This window comes from Rhinolophus hipposideros (genome assembly GCF_964194185.1).
Source record: "Rhinolophus hipposideros genome assembly, chromosome: 9".
NCBI lineage: Eukaryota > Metazoa > Chordata > Mammalia > Chiroptera > Rhinolophidae > Rhinolophus > Rhinolophus hipposideros.
Genome location: NC_138055.1, coordinates 55,887,461 through 55,906,364, shown reverse-complemented (window position 1 = coordinate 55,906,364; position 18,904 = coordinate 55,887,461). Strand labels below are relative to the sequence as shown.

General features: G+C 47.1%; 2 protein-coding genes and 1 long non-coding RNA gene across 5 annotated transcripts; all 3 read right to left on the bottom strand.

Moving 5' to 3' along the window:
• Positions 1-2,503: 2,503 nt before the first annotated feature.
• ZC3H10 (zinc finger CCCH-type containing 10) lies at positions 2,504-5,404 on the bottom strand (the record flags this gene model as incomplete). Its single annotated transcript, XM_081060535.1, has 1 exon — positions 2,504-5,404. The coding sequence occupies one exon, from the start codon at positions 5,402-5,404 to the stop codon at positions 4,097-4,099; it is 1,308 nt and encodes a 435-aa protein (XP_080916661.1). The 3' UTR covers positions 2,504-4,096.
• Positions 5,405-8,215: 2,811 nt separating this feature from the next.
• Positions 8,216-9,357, bottom strand: LOC308502614. The gene is made up of 3 exons (XR_013994055.1): positions 9,218-9,357; positions 8,796-8,818; positions 8,216-8,538 (listed from the first exon to the last, which is right to left on the bottom strand). It is a non-coding gene; the product is annotated as an uncharacterized lncRNA (long non-coding RNA).
• A 1,563-nt stretch (positions 9,358-10,920) lies between these two features.
• On the bottom strand, positions 10,921-18,861 carry PA2G4 (proliferation-associated 2G4). 3 transcript variants are annotated; one of them, XM_081060537.1, is made up of 14 exons: positions 18,350-18,861; positions 16,326-16,454; positions 15,971-16,076; positions 15,810-15,879; positions 15,477-15,569; positions 13,906-13,969; positions 13,584-13,662; positions 13,355-13,433; positions 13,130-13,263; positions 12,698-12,792; positions 12,455-12,582; positions 12,253-12,306; positions 11,969-12,035; positions 10,921-11,139 (listed from the first exon to the last, which is right to left on the bottom strand). In XM_081060537.1, exons 1-13 carry the CDS (start codon positions 18,435-18,437, stop codon positions 11,970-11,972), a joined length of 1,185 nt encoding a protein of 394 aa, XP_080916663.1. In that variant the 5' UTR covers positions 18,438-18,861; the 3' UTR covers positions 10,921-11,139; position 11,969. The 3 variants fall into 3 exon arrangements, with proteins under 3 accessions (XP_080916663.1, XP_080916664.1, XP_080916665.1); XM_081060538.1 differs by having other exon boundaries at positions 10,921-11,308; positions 18,350-18,748; XM_081060539.1 differs by having other exon boundaries at positions 10,921-11,135; positions 18,350-18,748.
• Positions 18,862-18,904: the final 43 nt, after the last annotated feature.

The window sequence follows — 18,904 nt, the reverse complement described above, 5'->3', positions numbered from 1 at the left end:
TTCCAAAGCTGCTTAAAACCTATCCCTGCCCAGCCTTCTTCCCTTAACCTTCAATTTTTCTCACTTCCTTTTTCTACTTCCCTGAGGCTAACAGTATTCAGACTGCTTCATTCCGTTTGTAGAACAGTGTAAGGAACAATTTTCTATCTGCCTAAGTCCTTCATATTCTGAGGTGAGCAGATAGAAAAGGAGCTCAAAGAATTTAGAGGAGGTAAGAGAGATCTGCTCGCCAACTGATGAAGCAGAACTATAGCAGAAAAATGGATGAACCTCCTTTTAGAAGGTAATCTCTCTATACACTGAAATTTGCCAAGTACACTTAGGCTGGGAGATAGAGAGGGTGACCTATGGGGTTCCCTTCCAAACTTCTCCCCTTTTTCACCCCATCTAGATAATCAGACCCTCCTACTGAAGACAGTACTGGGGCACAAAAAACTCATCCTCAGGCATATCTCTTTCCACCTGGGTCCCAGGAGCCACACAATCAGCAGCTGCAATGCACCAGAACCAGTGAACAGGGTGCGTCCCTGCCCACCGACAATTCTGCTGCCCAGGTGCCCCCTGGTGGTAAACTGGGTAACAGGAAAAAGGATGACCATTTGTTAGAAGAAATGTCTAAATGAGCAAGAGTACTGAGACTTCCTGGATTTGCAATCTGCTTTTATATGTAAACTACGATTGCCTCCTAAGGGTTTGATGCGGTAATCTGGTCCCAGCCCACTCTCCAAGATGGAAAGGGCAACAGGACTGGAGATTTCCTTTGTATTATTCCTAGCAAGTTACAGCAAAATAGTGGTCCCATTGTTGGATGGCTCTATCATTAAAACTTTGTTATGCCAAGTCTGGAGTCAGACTGCCTGAATAGATGCCTGGCTCCATTCCTCACTAGTTGTGGAACCCATAGCTGATTTCTCTCTTTAAGCCTGCTTTCTCCTCTGCAAAATGGGTACAATGATAATACTCATCATGTCAATGAGCTATTGCATGTAAAGTGCCTCGCCTCCTATTAAGTACTCAGTAAATGTTAGCTATTATTCTAGAATTCCCTGTTTATTTCCTATGCAGCAAGACATAGGAAAAAGCAAGAGGGCCTTTTCCCCATTGGGCAGCCCTTCAGATATTTGAAGACATCTATTGGTTCTCTCCTCAGTCTTCTCTTGTCAATTTTTCTTTCAGCTGACCTCCTAGTTTGTCAATGGTCCTCTTTAAAAATTACATTTAGAAGAATACACAATACTTTAGGAATGGTTCCATTCAGACAGACATGGAGGAACTGCTATATTTACAGTGCATGACTCTGGTTGTGTTACACTTATGGAGCTCCTAGAAAGGTGCCCAGAACATAGCAGGCTCTCAGTGTTTATGAACTGACATTAGGAATAAGATTTTCACTTGCTGTAGCCAGTGGGAGTCCCATGTTGTTCTCATGTGAATTATTGCTAATGTAGATCTCTGCATTTGTTCCTTAGGCTCAAGCAATGTTTTAGGGGGAGGGTCAATCCAAATGGGTCCATATGGACCCCTTGGATTAATTTAGTCAATCCAAGTTACATACACTTTCAACATTACTTAGTACTTGTGTTACTGTTGATAACAGAGCTGTTCATGTTTTCATACAAAGGTTTTTGTTTCAAATAAGACATAACCTTTGGGTATATCACTAGACTAGAGATTTCTCTAACATGAATGTGCTAATCAACATTTACTAGGCACAAATGTTTAGTTTGGATTTCACCAAACTCTACTGCTTAACTGACCCATAATTATTCTTTTATCTGTAATAACTTAGCAGGTGAGAAAGCGGAAAACTGCTCCTGACATCGGGGAACCGGCCTGACAGAGCTAGGCTTCGGAGTTCTACGGGGCTGACCTGGGCTCCCAGGTAGGAAATGGTGCTCTCCTGTTGGACACAGTCTAACAAAACACCAACACAGGAATGTGAACTCATGAAAGTGGTGAAGTGAGGCAAAAAACAAGATCACTTCACAAGTTTTTTTAAGCACAAAACAAGGTGAGTGTGCAAACCACAAAATAGCAAACGTCCCCCTCTGTCATCTAAAGAGTGACTGGTGCTTCATTACCAATTAGAGCTTTGCTTCACTCTAGTCTGCCCTTTTTATAGATAAGATATCCAGTCATGACATTATCCCTGCTTTCATGACAGCACCCAATCCAGAGTGAAGCCCCATTTCCTTAAACCTTCGCCCAAATCAATTAATCCAAGTCCAAGTCCTGTAACTCCTTTCTAACACCCTCTCGCTGAGACACTATGGTTCCCCCTGGCACGCTCTCTCCATCACTGCAATGAGCACTGAACCCAACTCCAGGTGTATTCCTGGTAGTCTTTAGCTAGAGGAGATTAATAATGGACATACAATTTGTACAGTCTCCTAAATCTACCTCGTTGGAGATACTTGGCAAAAAGAAAATAAAGTTAGTGTGTCAGCATTTGGCTGGGATAAATTCATGTTGGCATCTAGGATCACACTTGTCTCTAAATCTTCATAAACTATCTCTTTTAATAATCCAGAATTGTGCCAGAAAATCCACAGTTAGCTTACCAAGGTGTGGTTTCTAAAAAACGCACAAACAATACTTCAGTATTTGCCCATTTTCAGTCTTTAGACCCATTTTTTTCCGACTGGACTTGATGTAGCCCACCATCTTCCAACCCCAGGTATAAGCTGAGTGATCAAGTGGGCACGAGAAGAGGAGGCAGCAAGAGATACATTGGGGGGAGAACCACCCAGGATTACTTTCTCCACCACCAAAGCCACTGTCCCTTTAGACCAGACACCTGAATTGTTTCCCCTATATCAGCCATGAGCTGAGGAGGTACTGAGGCTTGGCTATTGGCCTTCAGACTTATTCTTAATTGGGTTTGAAACCTCTGTGGTCCTATGTGGAAGCAGAGGGAATAAAAAGGGATGAACCCTGAGAATCGTGTCCCCAGAACTGTCCCTTTCTCAGCACCTCCCAAGCCTTGGACTTAAGGCACTGGTAACTGAGGAAAGGATGGGGTAGGAAGGATATTAACTGCCATCAATAACAGAGAGTAACCGCCACCCGCCCTGCTCTGTTTGAATAAGGGAAAGATCTGTCAATACATATCCCATTCCCATTTCCCAGCACATCCACCCTCCTTAGTACCTGCCTCCCTAAATGACCCTAGGAGCCCTGGTTACTAAGGCAACCTGGGAATAGTACATGCAGATAGAAACCAGAACAGATGGGACTATTTTTAAACTAGACTAAGTGGCTCCAATGCTTTTACCCCACAAAGTGCCTTCCCCAAAGTCCCATCTGGTCTTGTTCTGGGTCCCTACCCTTTTTCACTGGCCTCTGTCCAACCTTATTCAAGCTCCGTGAGCATGGAGTCTTTATCCCATTTTGGCATGACATCTATTTACTGCTCCCATCTTCCACACAGGATATCTAAGCAAGTTTTCACTGCCTCCATTTGTTAAAAATAATTGTTTTTTTATTTCTTTGGAAAGTGGTGGGCCCTGCCTCCTGGATTTCCAGGCCAAGCCAAGATAACGAATGCTCCCCTAGTCTTTGGGCTGGAGTACTATGGTCCCCACCTTCCCACGGGCCCGGGAGCAGTTCCTGTATTGTCCAACTCAACTGGGTCCCAAATTGTCTGAAGGCTCCTATCAGGCCTTCTCTCCTGGTCACCCACTTCCCAATCTTTCCTGGCTTTCCCTCTGGGTGGGGTATTTTTTTCTTCCAAAGCCAGTGCTGGAAACTGTACTGTGCAGAAAAGAGGACAAGACCAGGTATGTCCCCAACTTCCCATTAGGGGACATACAGCCCCTCAATCAGTCCTTCCTCTCTGCTGGCTTCAGTCTGCACTCCTATGCAAGCCCCCTCTGTGAGGCTTGAAGGAAGATGGACAAGAGGACCCTCATAAAAGGGAGGTGAGAGAAAACCCACCAGCTCAAACCCTTCTCGGAGGCAAACTCCTTGAGTCTCTTGTCCTAGTTCTTGAATGAGCCCTTCAGACAGGGCCTGGGAGAGCTAGGCGAGGGGATGGGTAAGGGCCCCTCGACCCCAGCCCTGGGAGGCTATATCAGGGGAGTGTCCATTCGCCCCATCAGTGTGGCATGGCTGTGATACGCATGCTCTGGGAAGCGATGGGGTAAGTCACCATGGGAGTGGTGGTGTGGCTCATTGTGATTCCTGCTAGGGGTTGGGCCATCGATACAGCCACAGGAGCCACAGGGGCCACAGACACTGCCACAGGAGCCATGGAGACAGGTGGGGGTGCCATTCCCTGGGCAATTGTTTGAGCCAGAGCAGCTGACAGTGGCGTGATCTCTGGGTTCAAGTGTGGGGGTGGGGGTGGTGGAGCAGCAGGAGGTGCAGCATTAGTTGGGGGAGCAGCTGGAGCTCCAGCGGGGGCCACCAGTTCTTGCTGAGACACGGGGCGAGGCTGTAAAGCCTGGCTGCTGAGAGTAGTGTGAGTCTGGGCAATGCCATGGTTAAAAGTGGCAACAGTGCCCACGGTAGGGGCCAGAGTCTGCTCAGTCGCTGGTGCAGTGGAGCTCAGGGTCATGACCTTGGCCTGATTCCGGAACTGGGCATTTTGTTCCAGGAGTACCTCATTGGTAGCCAGAAGGTTGCTGACCTGCTTCTTTAGCTCCTCTACCCGCTTCCTGAGCATGGCATTCTCCTCCTCTAGCAGTCTGCACTCCACCCCTCGGGGTGGGGCGAGGCTATAGTCATACGATTCAAAATGGGGACCATCTGGGGGGCAGCATCCACCTCGCCGGCGCTTGGGGCCTGGCTCATGGTCCTCAAAGCCCCTGTCAGGGAGGTCGTAGATATCATAGAGATCATGACGTCGTCCTGGGGGGACTGGGCCTGTTGAGCCCCCACCACCAGTGCTTCCTCCACCCCGAGCATCAAACTCAAAATCCCGTTGCAGGTGACGGAACTTGCACTTGGCTCCTCGTTGGCAGTCACCCTTGAGAAAGTCCCGGCAGATAGGGACCTCCTCCTTGCCATTTGGTAGGTCAGCTGGAGAAAGGCCCAGGCCTGCTGCCACTTTCTGCCTCAGCCGAGGGGGAAGCTCTCCTGTCTTCTTATAGCCGTCCTCATCCTCCTTGGAGCCATGGATGAACCGGCAGTTTGGGCGACTACACTCCTTGTTCTGGAAGTCATGGCAGAAGATGAACTCATTTTTGCTTACCCCCAAGTTGGACACCTCACTCATGTCTGGATGGCGATAGCGGCAACGCTTGCCTCGCTTGCATACATTCCTCAGGAAGTCTCTACAGATGGCATCCGAGCTGGCCCCGCCACTGCCTGCCCCTGTCCCACTGGCCTCCTCGCTGCCACCGCTTCCAGGGCCTCCACCGCTGTTCCCAGTGCCGTTGGCATAGCTGTCCCGATCAGGCATCGTGGTCCCCCCCAATTCAGGGCTTTCTTCCTTTTCTTGCCACCCTTGGTGACCACTAGGAAAGAGGAGAACTGTGTCAAACAGGAATCCTCCAGAGGCCACTCTTCTTAACTATAGAGTAGGCCGTCTGACGAGAAGCAGGACAGAGAGGCAATGGCTTTGGCGATGGAGAACCTAAGGGATGAGAATTCTGCCCGGACTGGCTGACTTGTCAGAAGTCCCGCCCAGGCCTTTGTGCACCTGGTCTGGGTAGGAATGATTCACACTTGCCGGGCGAATGGAGAAGGGAGGGAGCTGGGGTGAAGCCACTTCGTCTCACTAATGATGACAGGCCAAGGAGGGGGCAGGGAGAGATAGTATTGGATTTTATTTTCCCTTTGAACTGACCTTATTAAAGTTGCGGAAGTAAAATTAAAACTGCTGTCGGCGTCTGAATACGTTAGAAGAAGATTGGGAATCGTGGCCAAGGTGGGCTGGTGAGCTACTAGGGCTGTGGATAATGAGATACTGGTGACAAAACTTCCCTTAACCCTCTTTCCGTGGGATTTCAGATCAGGGCTCTGTAACGTATCATATCTCTAGACCCAGGAAATCCTGAGTTAAGAGACTTGTGTCACCGGCTTGAGGTCAGTCCCTAAACTTGTCATTTTTTTAGTATTCTCTCCCAGCTCACCACCACTATCAACCACAGTGTGGTCAGCCCCCTCCCCTCCATTTCAGGGGAAGAGTTCTACAGTGACAACATGTCCACTTACAGACTCCCAAGAACAAAACCATTTGTGACAAGGTCAAGGCAGGAGGAAGGAGTTAATTTCATAGGAACAAGTGACCTTACTTTGCCCATTCTATCCCCTTCTAACCCTCCATGGGAAGATACCACTGACATCTAACCACACCACTCCTCAGCCCATAAAGATCCTCTTTATTTATAGACTCTATAAAAGCTTTTAAGTCTCATCTTTCCCAAGAGAGCTCTGGAATGTCAGTCCACTGCCCTGGTTCTAGCCCTCCCCTCACCCCACCCCCCACAGGACTGTGAGTCCCTGCTACCACGTGTCTGACCTCCTAAGCCTTTCCCCGGCGGTATTCAGGCTCCCTCTGCTGTTCAAATAGGAAAAGTTCACATTGTTTCCCCTCGAGTATAAGGGAATCTTTCCAATTACTCTGGCCTTCATCTCCCCCCAACCATCGGCCCCATTGCCTAGACTTTGCCTCCAAATCGCTCTAAAATGATCCAGAGGACAGAGTTACAAGAGAATCTGTAAAAGAAGAGGGGTCCTCTTCCTCCAAAGGGAGGTAGTCCCAGAATAACAGAAACAATCCAGGAAAAGAGTGGTAAATGATACAAACTTTGACGAAAAGGGAAATGACCTGGTGAAAAATAAATGCCACTATCCAAGCCTAACCCACGTAGCAAGTCCCTCGAGACGCAGATCATCAGATATGCTACTCATCCCCACCCAACGCGCCCAGGATTGTTCGATACCTGAGGTAGCTCAGGTGAAGTCCGGGGCTCCTGTGGGTCTCCACCTCCACATCACTGCTGGGTTCTGAACAGGAAAGAAAAAAAAGATTTGGGCGGGAGAAAGGGTAAGAATGGAGAACTATAGGGGGTCGTTACAAGAAAGACTGACAAAATGGCAAGAGCTCTGGGCACATCAACATTTCCTCAGGGTTCCAACCGAACTTCACCAGTCAAAGGGAGAAGTTGCCAGAACGAATTTGGAGAGCCTAAGAGGATGGGTTGGAAAACCAGCTCTGAGCGAACAAAGGGGAGGGGAGCCCTGCCTCAAGTTGAAGGAGGATGTGGGAGTCAGAGCTCGGCCTGGGGCTGGAGTTAGGAACTCGCAACAGGGAGCAATGCAAGGACAGCGACTGACAGTGCAGTGAGATGACAGATTAGACTTGGAGGCGGTGATTATGAAGCTTCGCAACACTCCAGAGTTTGTCAAAAAAGTCCTAGGAGTTTCCCACAGCAAATCTAGCTTGGCAGGTTCTGTACAGTGCCACAGAGCTCAACCATGGGACAGGTGAATAGGACACCAAAGGAGTACGAAGTGAAGCAGGGAGAGGGACTCCAGATGACATCAAGCTGAGGGGATGGGCAGGGCTGTGACGTCACGGAGCAGGCGTTTGCTCGGGAAGCGGGGTCAGTCAGAAAAAGGGCTCGGCCCTGGGGCATGAGGAACCAGCTCGGTCCTGGGGGGCCTCGTGTAGCCCGGCAGAGCCCAGCCGCTGGGCCGGCCCCGACTCCTCCCCTCCGGGCGCGGCCTCCACCTAAGTCTCCCGCCTCCCTCACCTGCCGCCGCCGCCGTAGTTGCTGCTGCCGCCTGCCGGTCCTCTAGCTTCGACAAAGAGCTGCCCACTCTATCGCCCTTCCGCTTCCTGCGGAAGAAACGACGCTCTAGCCACCAGACCCGGAACTATACTCTATGGTGTACGAAATACTGGCGCGACAAACCGCAGGAAGTCCCAGCATGCTTTGCGTGTCACCATGGCAACCCAACCCAACAGCACAGCAAAGGACCCAAAAAGTGGAATTTAACGTAGGCCTAAAGTCAGGGGAGTAGGGGCGGAACCACGGTTTGCCCCTAACAGCCTCGACACGTCCCCAGACGTCCATTACACGCTTTTCAGTATGATCTACCCATACTTTTTAATTAACTCCCGAGGGCCAGGGACCAGATGCTGGCTAGGGGTGTGATCCCCTTCCCGCCCCCAATGTAGCCCAACACAAGGGCCGACTGTATTGATACAAGTCCACCAGCCAATGGAACCATAAAAACCACAAAACACAAGACTTTTTTTCTTCAGCTAAGACAGCAGATTTATTGTACACATTACATTCAGCCACAACTGAGAACAGAACCTGTCCAGAACGTCACAGGTCCAGAGCAAAGGATTGTTTTTGTAGGAGCAAAGTGGGTTTCTCAAAAGGTGGTAGCGGAGAACAGATGGCAATGTATGTTCTAGATCCATTGAGAAGTCCTAGATATTAGGCATGCAGTCCAACAATTTGTTGCAGTATCCCTGGCCTCTGGCTTTCCTCATTTCTGCTCCTGTGGCTTCCACCGGTGTACAAGCTAGCGGTTTACTTGGACCTCTGCCTCATCTTTCTTCTTTTGCGCTTCAGCCTGAAAAGCAGACACGGGAATACACTTCCTGCCCATAAACCCGAGGTTCACTCTTTCCCTCCCATCTTACACGTACATACGATACGCAGGGTGATAAAACGATCATACACTACATTCTACTGTCTTGTGTCCAATCCCTGGCTCTGACAAGTCAATGCTCAAAACATTTTCCACCAAAGTTCACCAAACGTTCCTCCCAAGTTTTGAGCCAAGGGACGCTCCACTTCCCTCCTCCCGTGCCAACAGTCTCAACATACCTGCGCATTCGCTTCTTCCTCCACTGGCAACCGATCATAACCAGAGGCAAGGAATAAAACAAAAGGTCATTAGTTTCAGAGTCAGGATTAGGTAGGGATGTGAAGAGCGTTATTTAGAACCAGGCAAGTTCTTGACCAACCATGACGGCTCAGTCTCAGTCATTACATCAACAATTTGGCCTCCCAACCCAACACCCCGAAGTAAACACCGAATCCCGCGTGCGCTCTTCCACTCCCCGCTCTACACACAACACTTACCCAACCCCCTCCGCTTCTCCCCAAACTATCCTTCATCTCCCACTACGTCTTGACACCCTTGAGAACCCATCGGTTCAGGGGATCATGGCGGACTTCCCTGGCCTGGGTCTCCACCCCCAGCCATCAATTTCTGCAGCCTCAGCTCACTGCCAGGAACTGCTTACCTTGGCTCTCATGGCGCGGAAGTATCTACGGGTAAAGAGAAAAAGGCTACAGTTAGTTTGCCGTAACGATGGCAAGGGCAGAGACGAGATGTTAATGGATTGTACCCGAAGTCCGCACACAAGCCGTACACTCACCCAAGAAGATGACGCTAAGGCCGAGAGAGCGCTAAGCGCCCGCCTACCGCCATTTAAGGGAGCACTCAGTGTCGTCACTTCCTTTGCCTCGCCCTACCCACCCCAGGGGCGGGGCTGCCCGAGGGGAGTAACAATGGCTTCCGGCCCTTCTCAGGTGCGTAAGTGATTTAGTTCCCTTGGAAAGCAGTATTTTTGAGTTACAAAATTCCCCCTCCCGTTTTATTATGAGGACATTGTATTATTTAAACGTGAGCACCTATTTCCAATATGGGACCTAGAGGGGCAGACGAGCAAAACAGCGACTTCCGTCTTCCCTTTCATTGCTTCATGGGAGTTGCAGTTTCCTTGGCGACACCCTCCATTTTATTATGAATGGGTGCAGACTGTACAAAAATGTTTTACTGGTTTGCCTGATTTTCCAAACTAAATTGCTGCAACGAGAGTCGATCGCGGAACCTCCGAATGTCCTAAGGTTCCAGAACACGGAAGAATGTAAAGTTGGGGAGTTAAGTAAGCTGTCACACGACCAAAAAAACCCAAAACTGTCAGTATTGTAAACTTTTCAACTATGGTCTTTCCCCACAATACCTGAGGCAGAATGTCACAATGCATCTTGGTCACAATGCATCTGGTTCAAGATACTTCAGTGATTCTCCCTACCTGGTGGTAAGGATCAAACCAATGGAGAGGGGAAGAAAGATCAGCTCTTCTCTACGGCAAGGGTGGTATTTGGTGTTAAGATAAAGAACTTCCCAGTCTCAGGGTACAGACAGGTCAGAAGCACTTGGTAAATAATATACCCAAAGATTTAGCTACAGTGAACGAGTTCTGAAGAATGGAAAAGAATCCTTAACCACTGACTTCACCTTATTCACTTTGATACTTTAGTTTTTATAATCCCTCTGTGGTGGTTTCCCTTCATAATTTATTCAATAACATGTCACTATTCAACTATTAAAGTAAGGTTTTTAAAATTTTGGGGCCCTTGTTCCAAGTGCTTAAGAAGTTCTATTATTTTCACCATCAGAATATAACAAGTTTTTGAAGACAAAAATAAAAACCCTAGCACAATTTATATCAAGTCCCCCAGGATTTCACCTGTGATTGCCCACTCGTCTCTAAGCTCTTATGAAGAGTCCTGTTTTGTTCACTGTAGTATCTCCAGATCTGCATGCCTCACATGTAAGATCGAATAAATCTCAAATCTAATAAATTATTCATCTCAGGCTGGCCCTGAAAAAATTGCATAACACTCAAGGAATTCTTCCTGGCTTTCTAAGTCAAGGTAAACACTTGTATAGTATTTCTTGCAGTATACATAAATGTGCTAATCCTGAACAAATAATCAGAAGCAAGGTTGATGTTTTTACTTTAGAAAATTAAATCATACTCACATAGAACATTTACTATTTTAATCCAGAGAATCCAGGATTTATGTTTTTTGGGTTGGGAAGTACTCCTTGTTTTAAAGGTAGAATATACCAACAGAAAAACAGCTCCACGTGATCCTCACTTCAACGGACATTCCCCAGCACCTCCATCAAATAAGAGTAGCAAAGGCACATGAGTATGAGCAAATCCAAATTTATTTTAACACCATGTCATTTTCAACGTGTTTAAAAACCTCATAAGTTAGTGGGAGCTCTAGTTCCCTGGGACAGCATGCCAGAGGTACTGAAATTCGTCACCTTTCTCTCCAATCCCCTAGCGATTCATCCAATTCAAGTCCATAGCTTCAGAAAGCCAGGAGTTGTCTCTTCAGTCTGCTCCTCTGGTTCCTGGTCTTTCTTTCAAGGGAGGGAGATCAAAATATTTCAAACAGGAACAAAACCACAGTTGAGGTTCCAGCTCAGGTTTGTAAGATGGAGCAAGGGAAGACCCCACTGACTCCAAAGAATTGGACAGGTTGAAACGGACTCCTCCTTTACAGCTTTGTGGGGGGAAGGGGGAAAAGTCCTGCAGAACAAAAATGACTAAAAAGATTTACAAATGAGGATCCATTTCATAGATGAGAATCCCTTGATAAGTGCAGGCTCCAGCTCCTAAAAATGGGAGGGGCCTGACCATATAGCCTGGATCAGAAAAGGAATCTGCCACATGTGAATAAAAACAATCTGAAGAACAGTTTCTATTTTGAGGCCAGGTAACATACTTGGGGAGAGCAGTAAAAGAGAGGAACAAGCCCCAAGAGATGGAAAAATGCTGACATCGGAGTGTATAAAAAAATTGCAGCTGAATTATTAGTGGTAGTGGCTACTTTAGCCTCCTCCCTGTTCTACCGTAGGGCTATAAACCTTGACCAAGCAGAGAGTGGTAGAAAAAGGCTAGAAAGAGGGGCTTGAAGACGATGAATTTTGACTCCTGATTTTATTATTCAATTTCTCTTTTCAATTTAAAGTAGTCTTCGGTGGCTGGGAAGCCTGGCCTCCCAAGACCAGAGTCAGTTGGAGCTGGTTGTTGTTGGAAGGGGGTTGGGTTGAGGGGCCGGGAGAGGGGCAGGGAGACCCCTGCTCTGCTGGTGGTCCTGGGTGGAAAAGACAACTGCACTTCACAGAGCCTGGGGTGTGGTGGGAAGGGGATGAGGCAGGAGCAGCAAGCTGGGGAGATGGGACCCACCTCAGTCCCCAGCTTCATTCTCTTCTAATGTTTCCCCACTGGTGGCATTCTCTGCAGTCTTGGAAGCCTATATTCATGTAAAGAAGAACTTGTCAGTTTCCAACACCTTGGGGTAGTGTCTGGGGGACCAAGGACAAAAATCCTAATTCTCTAGGTCAGGGCTGAGAAGGGGGAAAATAAGGATAAATAAGGATATACAGCAATCTACACCCCACCACAACCCAGGAAAGTGGAAGAAAGAGGGATCCGGTTCACCCGGCCAAAGAGGGATGATCATAACATACCTTCTTTTTTTTCTTTTTCTGGGTTTTCCGACTTGCAGAACTCTGGAGGAGGGCCTGGAATATAAGAAGGAAAACAAATTTTGAGGAATGTAGAGGAAACAATGTCACTCTCAATATTGTAGCTGTTTAGAACTTTGCTGACATATAGTTTTCACTTCCAGGACAGGTACCACGTGCTCACGATGTTCCATCCCACACTAACCTTCAGTTCTGCATCCTGGACCTCCATCTCCGACTTGTAAAGGTCAGGCTCAAAGGGACCACTGGTTATCCGCATGGGGCCATTGGGCATAAGCAGAACTGTAAATTTAAACTGGGCAACAAATTCACCTATGGGAGACAGAAGTGTTTTGATAAAATGTTCCAGGGTCACTCTTTTTCTGTAAGTTATAGGGAAGGAGGAGAACATATAACCAGGGGCTCCAAAGTGCTCTTTAGAACTCACCCTCCTTCTCATAGAGAACATTAAATGGTTGCAGCAGTTCATGTTTGGCGCACTCCACCACACCCATCCGGGCCTTCTTCTCATCTTCAAATGCTCTGGGTAGGCGAGGACAAATTAAGATGTCCTTAACTTCCTCTCAAGTCTCACCATTTTGGTCATGTTTTTCCTTTTTCCTTTTTTTATTTTTCAATGATTGCTCATGTTTTTAAACAGCTCCTACCCTCAGACAGAAATCATGCATAGGACTGCTTTTACCTTCCTTTCAATAAGAGGGAGATGGGGAGAATAAGAGAACGTGTGCACGCAGGCTGGAGCTACAAGTCTAGGCAGGAGGGGAGAAGGAGGGAGGGATGGAGGAGGGAAGAGTATTCCCGGGTGCGTGGTCTATGAATCAGACTGGTTCCAAGTCCTGTCTCTGTTAAGTGCAATTACCTTAAAGTAAATGGCATGGCATCAAAACGCCTTTCGACCTCACTGAAGAAGGCACGTGAAGTTTTCATTTTCAGGCCATACTGTTTAGAAGGATCTCGTTTATAAATGGTGGTTCTCTGTCCTGCATCCTTGGCCTAAAAGAGTAAGTTAGGTCACATTTGTTCCGGTGCTTTGGAACACACCCTCAGTCAGTCCTCTTTGCCAGCGCTGGTAAACTCTTCTCACCTTGCCCTCTCCTGAGCTGACAAGAACATCCACAGCATATACTTCATGTACCTCAAATTCAGCTTTCTCATGGTCCTTCCTAAAAAGAATAGAAAGGGAACCATAAAGAGCAATAAGTAGTTCCTGGAGTTTGGAGCAGAAGGTGGACGAGATTAAGCTGGGAGTATGGAAGAAAAAACTCATGACTAGTCTGGTATGTTACAAGGTGAAGGGTGCGATTGACACCTACTTTTGCTGGTCTGTGGGATTCTGGATAATGGTCTTCTCTCCATCAATGACATGCTGCTTCAATTGGTGTGACAGCATACCTGTACATAGGACAGAGCCGATGATACCAGCCAGCTGGAATTCCAAAAGGTTTCCAAACCCACCCACATACATAGTTTGATAGGGCAGGCAACGAAAGAAAAGTTGCCTGGCTATGGAAACCCAGGACATAGGTTTTGGCTTAGAATATGCTAGAGCCAGGATGGATCCTCAAAGGAGGAAAAACCTTAATTCTGCTAAGTCACTCATACTTATACCTGCAACTCTGTTATCTGAGGTCTTACCTTCTATTGGCGTGCAATTAAATGAGTGGGCAACTTTGTTCCAGGCTTCTGTCACTTGTGTGTTCTAGAAGTATAAGATCAAATAAAAGGTGGGATACCAGGAGCTAATAAGTTCTCTACCATGAGAATACGAAGCATAAAAGACCAGAGAGTTCTAACATCCTCCATCAAGTACAATGATTCTCACTGGTTTTTTCATGTCATAGCCCTATCATTCCTACAACGTAAACATACCTTACATTTTCACAGCCTTTTACAAAGTGCTTTCATAAAGATGGTCTAATTAGACAATTCTGGAAGATGAAGAAACTGAGGCTCAGAAAGGTTAAATGATTTGTCCAGGGTTAAACCAGTTAACCAAAAGAACCTGCTATAAACCCAGGTTTTATGATGGTAAGTTCAGTGTGTATTCCATTATACTCGGCATTCTAACCTGTGGAGAAGTGACGGCAAACTCTTATTTTCCCCTCCTTACCTCATAAACATAATCTGATCCTTACCTAAACTATAGGTAAAAGTTTTTAGACAAAAAGAAAAGTGAATAACTAAATAACAGCTAATATTATTAAACTATGTGCTAGGTACTGTGATAATCACTTTACATGGATCATCTCAATCATCACAACAACGCTGTGAGAATAAGACACAATTTTATTTTTTCCATTTTACAGATGAAGAAATTTGAACTCAAAGTTATTTTTAAATAGTAAGAGGCGGCAACAGGGTGAGACCCCAGAAAGTCTGATGTTATAGCTATGTAATAACCACTAGACAACATTACCTTTTAGTGAAGATACACAATAGTAAGTTATAAAAATAATCAATATGCAAAATAATAATAGTTAACACAAGTGTTCACTATATGCCCAGCACTGTTCAAACATAACAGCTCTATAAAGTAGTATCACTGTAAGAGGATTAAGTGAAAATGATACAATTAATTGACAATGGGGATGAACTACAAACTGATTAAAAGTGTGAAGAACAAGAAAGCACAGAAGAGGAGCAAGAAAAGACAATACTTTAAGTATTGAACAAGTCTTTGGAAATTTAAGTGTTAGAGAAATGTCTCCACTGATAGTCTAATACACTAAATTGTATTAAATCATGAAAAGTTTATGATCCCTGGGCTTCCTAATATTGTCTTGCAAGGTACAGAACTAATTTTGAGCCTCTTTGCCACCAGTTTACTATTATTTTTGTTTTATAACCTTTTAAAGTTGAGTTTTAAAATATATCTGTGTTTTATCTTAAGCTATCTACCTCAAATTTTAGGGGAAAACATACAACCAAAACATGAAAAAGGAAGGATCTCTGTAGGCTCCACATATCCTCGTACACCCAGCACGGAACTGTCTATGGTAGACATCAGGGTTAACTGCTGTTTAGGATTAAGCTCTTTAGTTCCTGCCTCTTCTCTTACAGAAATCCCATCTGAAGTGGTAGCTGATTTTAAAAAACGGTTTTACGAGAGGGCTGTGGGCAAAGTTGGCATTTCAATATAGAATCGCTGTAGATGTCTAGTGTAGCTTTAGCTCTATCAAACTTTGGAGCTAGACTAAACAGCTTACCTGGTTTCCAGGTTTGACCAGGCGTAGGGCAGCTTCAGCACAAAGGTGAGCTGCCTTAATGACATCTGCTTTCCTCCCTGTTACTTGGGTCCCCTGTAGATAAGGAAATGCAATCAGTGTCTTCCTGGAAAGCTCTTTAACTCAGCTGGTTATTCAGTTAATATCTCTGTGCCCACTATGTAAGGTCAGCCAATGAACAGGAGAAATCACCCTTTTTCCCTTTTATTTCTCCAGAGACTCTCTCAAAACTCATTTGGTGGTAGGGCTGGGGGATAAGAAGCAAGCAGCAGTGCACCCTCATAGGTTGAACAAAGTTCAAAGCAGACCACCTACCTGAGCTACATCAACCACAAAAGTGTGAGCCACATTAGCGATGAAGCCATCCACATGGACCCCAAGGTCACTGAAAAGCAAGAACAGAGAACAGCATTAGCAACTGCGACTATATAAATGCTTAGGAAAAAGACAAGTGCTCTAAAACAGTTTAAGCTTACATTTTTACCAAGTCACCTTCCTTGAGAATATAGTCCTGGTCGCTCTTCAAAGGGGAGAAGTGACATACACAGTTATTTACTGAAATGCTGGTGGGAAAGGCAATACCTGTAAAGACAGAATCATCAGCCTTACTGCCTTGCTCTCTTCTGTCGCCCCTCAGAAGAATGGAAGGATTTTCTTCAGGGTCTTGCCTAAATTTAATAAGTTTGGATTGGGTAGTAAACTGCTTGTAACCCACTTGCCATTCCCAACTTCCAAATATCTCAACTAGAGCTGGGGTGAGAGTTGCATCATTATGACAAACAAACAAATAAGGGTCAAACTTGGGAAATTAGTGAGGGACTGATTTATTACCTTTCTTCATTTCTTTTTCTTTCTTGAAAATTTTCCCCGTCTCTTCCATAATCATGGCATCACCTTTCTCACACAAGCTCAGTACCGACACACCTGAGCAGGATGCTTCCACCAAAGACCGAAGTACCCCTAAGGACAGAACCCCACCATGTCAGTCCCGCATGTGCTGTCTGAAGTTACAATCCACGCAACACCTAAGAGTTGGACCCAGAATTTCTAATATTCTCTAGTGCCACTGCCCTAAGACTGAAAGAGGAAACAAGTTTTGCCTCTTGGAATGTACCTACCTTTAATCTCTAAATTTCTACCTTCCTTTCCTAAAATAAAGAAGTCAACACTGCCTTCCCTTCCTTATATGTGATAACTGGGTGTACACAATCTGTCCCCCTAGGCAATGGAGACTTTCCACACGATACCTACAGTGTGGTAGGACAGAATTACGAACTTCAAGGGGGTCCTCATCAAGGAATCCCACATACATGCAAAGCAGACCGAAAGAAATTTATAGGCGTCAGGGACAACAGGAAGGTAGGCACAGAATTGCTGACTCCAAGCTGCATTGTGATGCATTGTGAAATGCTACCTTCTCCCTTCTCAGACACCCCAATTAGGTGTTAGTAACTCAACTTATGTAGACTTATTTCCTCACAAACAAGTGTAATAAGCCAAGGGGACTTAATCTAAGGTCCCTGGGCCTCAGCAGGCTCAGAGCTTACAACTTTTAGCAGACCATAAAAAGGTATGTGACCCAAAAGTTCTAAACTGTTATCTGCAATCGCAAGTACCTCAGAAGTTCTAAATTGCAAAAAAGTTTTCTTCTGATTCAAACCACTAATATCAAATACAAAAACGTACCAAAAACGGGGGTACCATACGAAATGTCCATTATGTTACATACAAAGCATCTCCATGGCCCATCCTGAACTTTAGGTTTGACTTTTGAGATCTAAGTTTTGGTGAATTTTTGGAAGCCTGAAACTCATGTTTTCAGCCATGGGACCAGAAGCATTCTAAATACCTAGCTTCACTGTCAAAAGCATTTAAAAGCCCAAAGACAAGCAGTTTCTGTCCTCTCAACTGGGTTTTAAGTTGGAAAGGTGAATAGGAAATAGAGAAAATAGAAAGTGAGACATCTGCCTAGAGTGGCAGGCAGCTGCTGAGAAAGTCAGAGCGGTCCTAATAAGGATGACTTCTGAGATCCTAAAATCGGTCCCCGCTCCCCTTTCCAGTACTATTCACAAGTTTGTCTGGTTGGGGTGAGGGCCTCAAAAACCTTTCTAGAGTTGTCAAGCTCGAGATCAAATACGAAGGCTAAGAAAGGCTATCTGCACAGATGGACGGCAGTAACGAATATCTTCAAGAAAAGCCAGATGCATCTCAAAGAGGTCGTGAGCAGCTCCACGGGTGCCTTCCAACGGTCCCAAAGCGGGCCCAAGAGTAGAATGGGGCGCCCACCAGGGAAAGAGTTGAAGTTAAGAACGCAAGACTTCAGTAAAGCACGTGGTAGAGAAGCTGGTGTCAGGGACGGTAAGCGGAGGAAGAAGGCAGCCGGCGATCAGCACAGGCACCCGGCAACACGTGCCGGCTCGACTCCTGACGCCCCGAGAGCCGCGACAAAATAGAGGGGCGCTCCCGTCGCCAACATCTGGGTGCTTCCTTTTCGAGGTGGCCTCGTCGCTGCCAGAATTAGAGGCGACAGGGATCCGGACCAAAGGGTGAGGGGCAGGAGACGAGCCTTGCCTCCTTACTAACGTCCTAGGGTCCGCGACGGCCAGGGACCCTGCTCCGAGCTCTTCCCCGTCGCCGGCCCGCACCTCCAGACTCCAGCCCAGGCCTGGACGCTCAGGTCCCAGGCGCGACACAGGAGTCTTCCCACCACGCCACCCTCAGCGGACAGGCGCGGGGCCCTCAGTAGCTCACTCTGCTTGACCCCACCGCTCCAGCCCCTCCAGAGCCCGCCCAGTACCATCCTCCTTGCCTCTCCCTCTCAGCCTAGAGCCCCGGACCCCTGAGGCCGCACTCACGGTTGGCGATGTCGCCCCCCATCTTATACTTGGTCACGACCAGGTCCTCGGCGATAGTTTGCTCCTGCTGCTCGTCCTCGCCCGACATCTTCCCGCAGCCACCACCACTGCAGCCTCGTCCCCCCGAGCTGCCGCCTCTGTCTCCCTCGCTAGCCACAGGCTGTGGCCAGAGCCCCTTCAATTCGCGAGGAGGAGAGCGCGAGCAAAAGCGCGAGCAAGCAAGGGAGCGGGCGGGAGGGCGAAAGCGAGAAGGTGCGAGCGCGCGGGCTGAGGCGCAGGGCACGCTGGGACAACGAGTCCTTTCCACAGCCAGCGTCTAGCCGCCCTCGCCGACTCGTGAACTACAACTCCCAGCCTGCCTTTCGCGGCCCTAAACCAGGCCCTGGGGCCTTGCCCTCCGAGGGCCTCGCACGCTGGAATCGCCGGGCACGCTGGGAAGGGTCAGGCTCCAGCAGGAAGGCGGAGCCGTTGGGAGTTTAAGAAGCGTGGTCTCTGCCGGAAAAACCGTGTCCACCAGGAGCCTTGAACTGGAACCTTTAATGGAGGGGGCGGGGG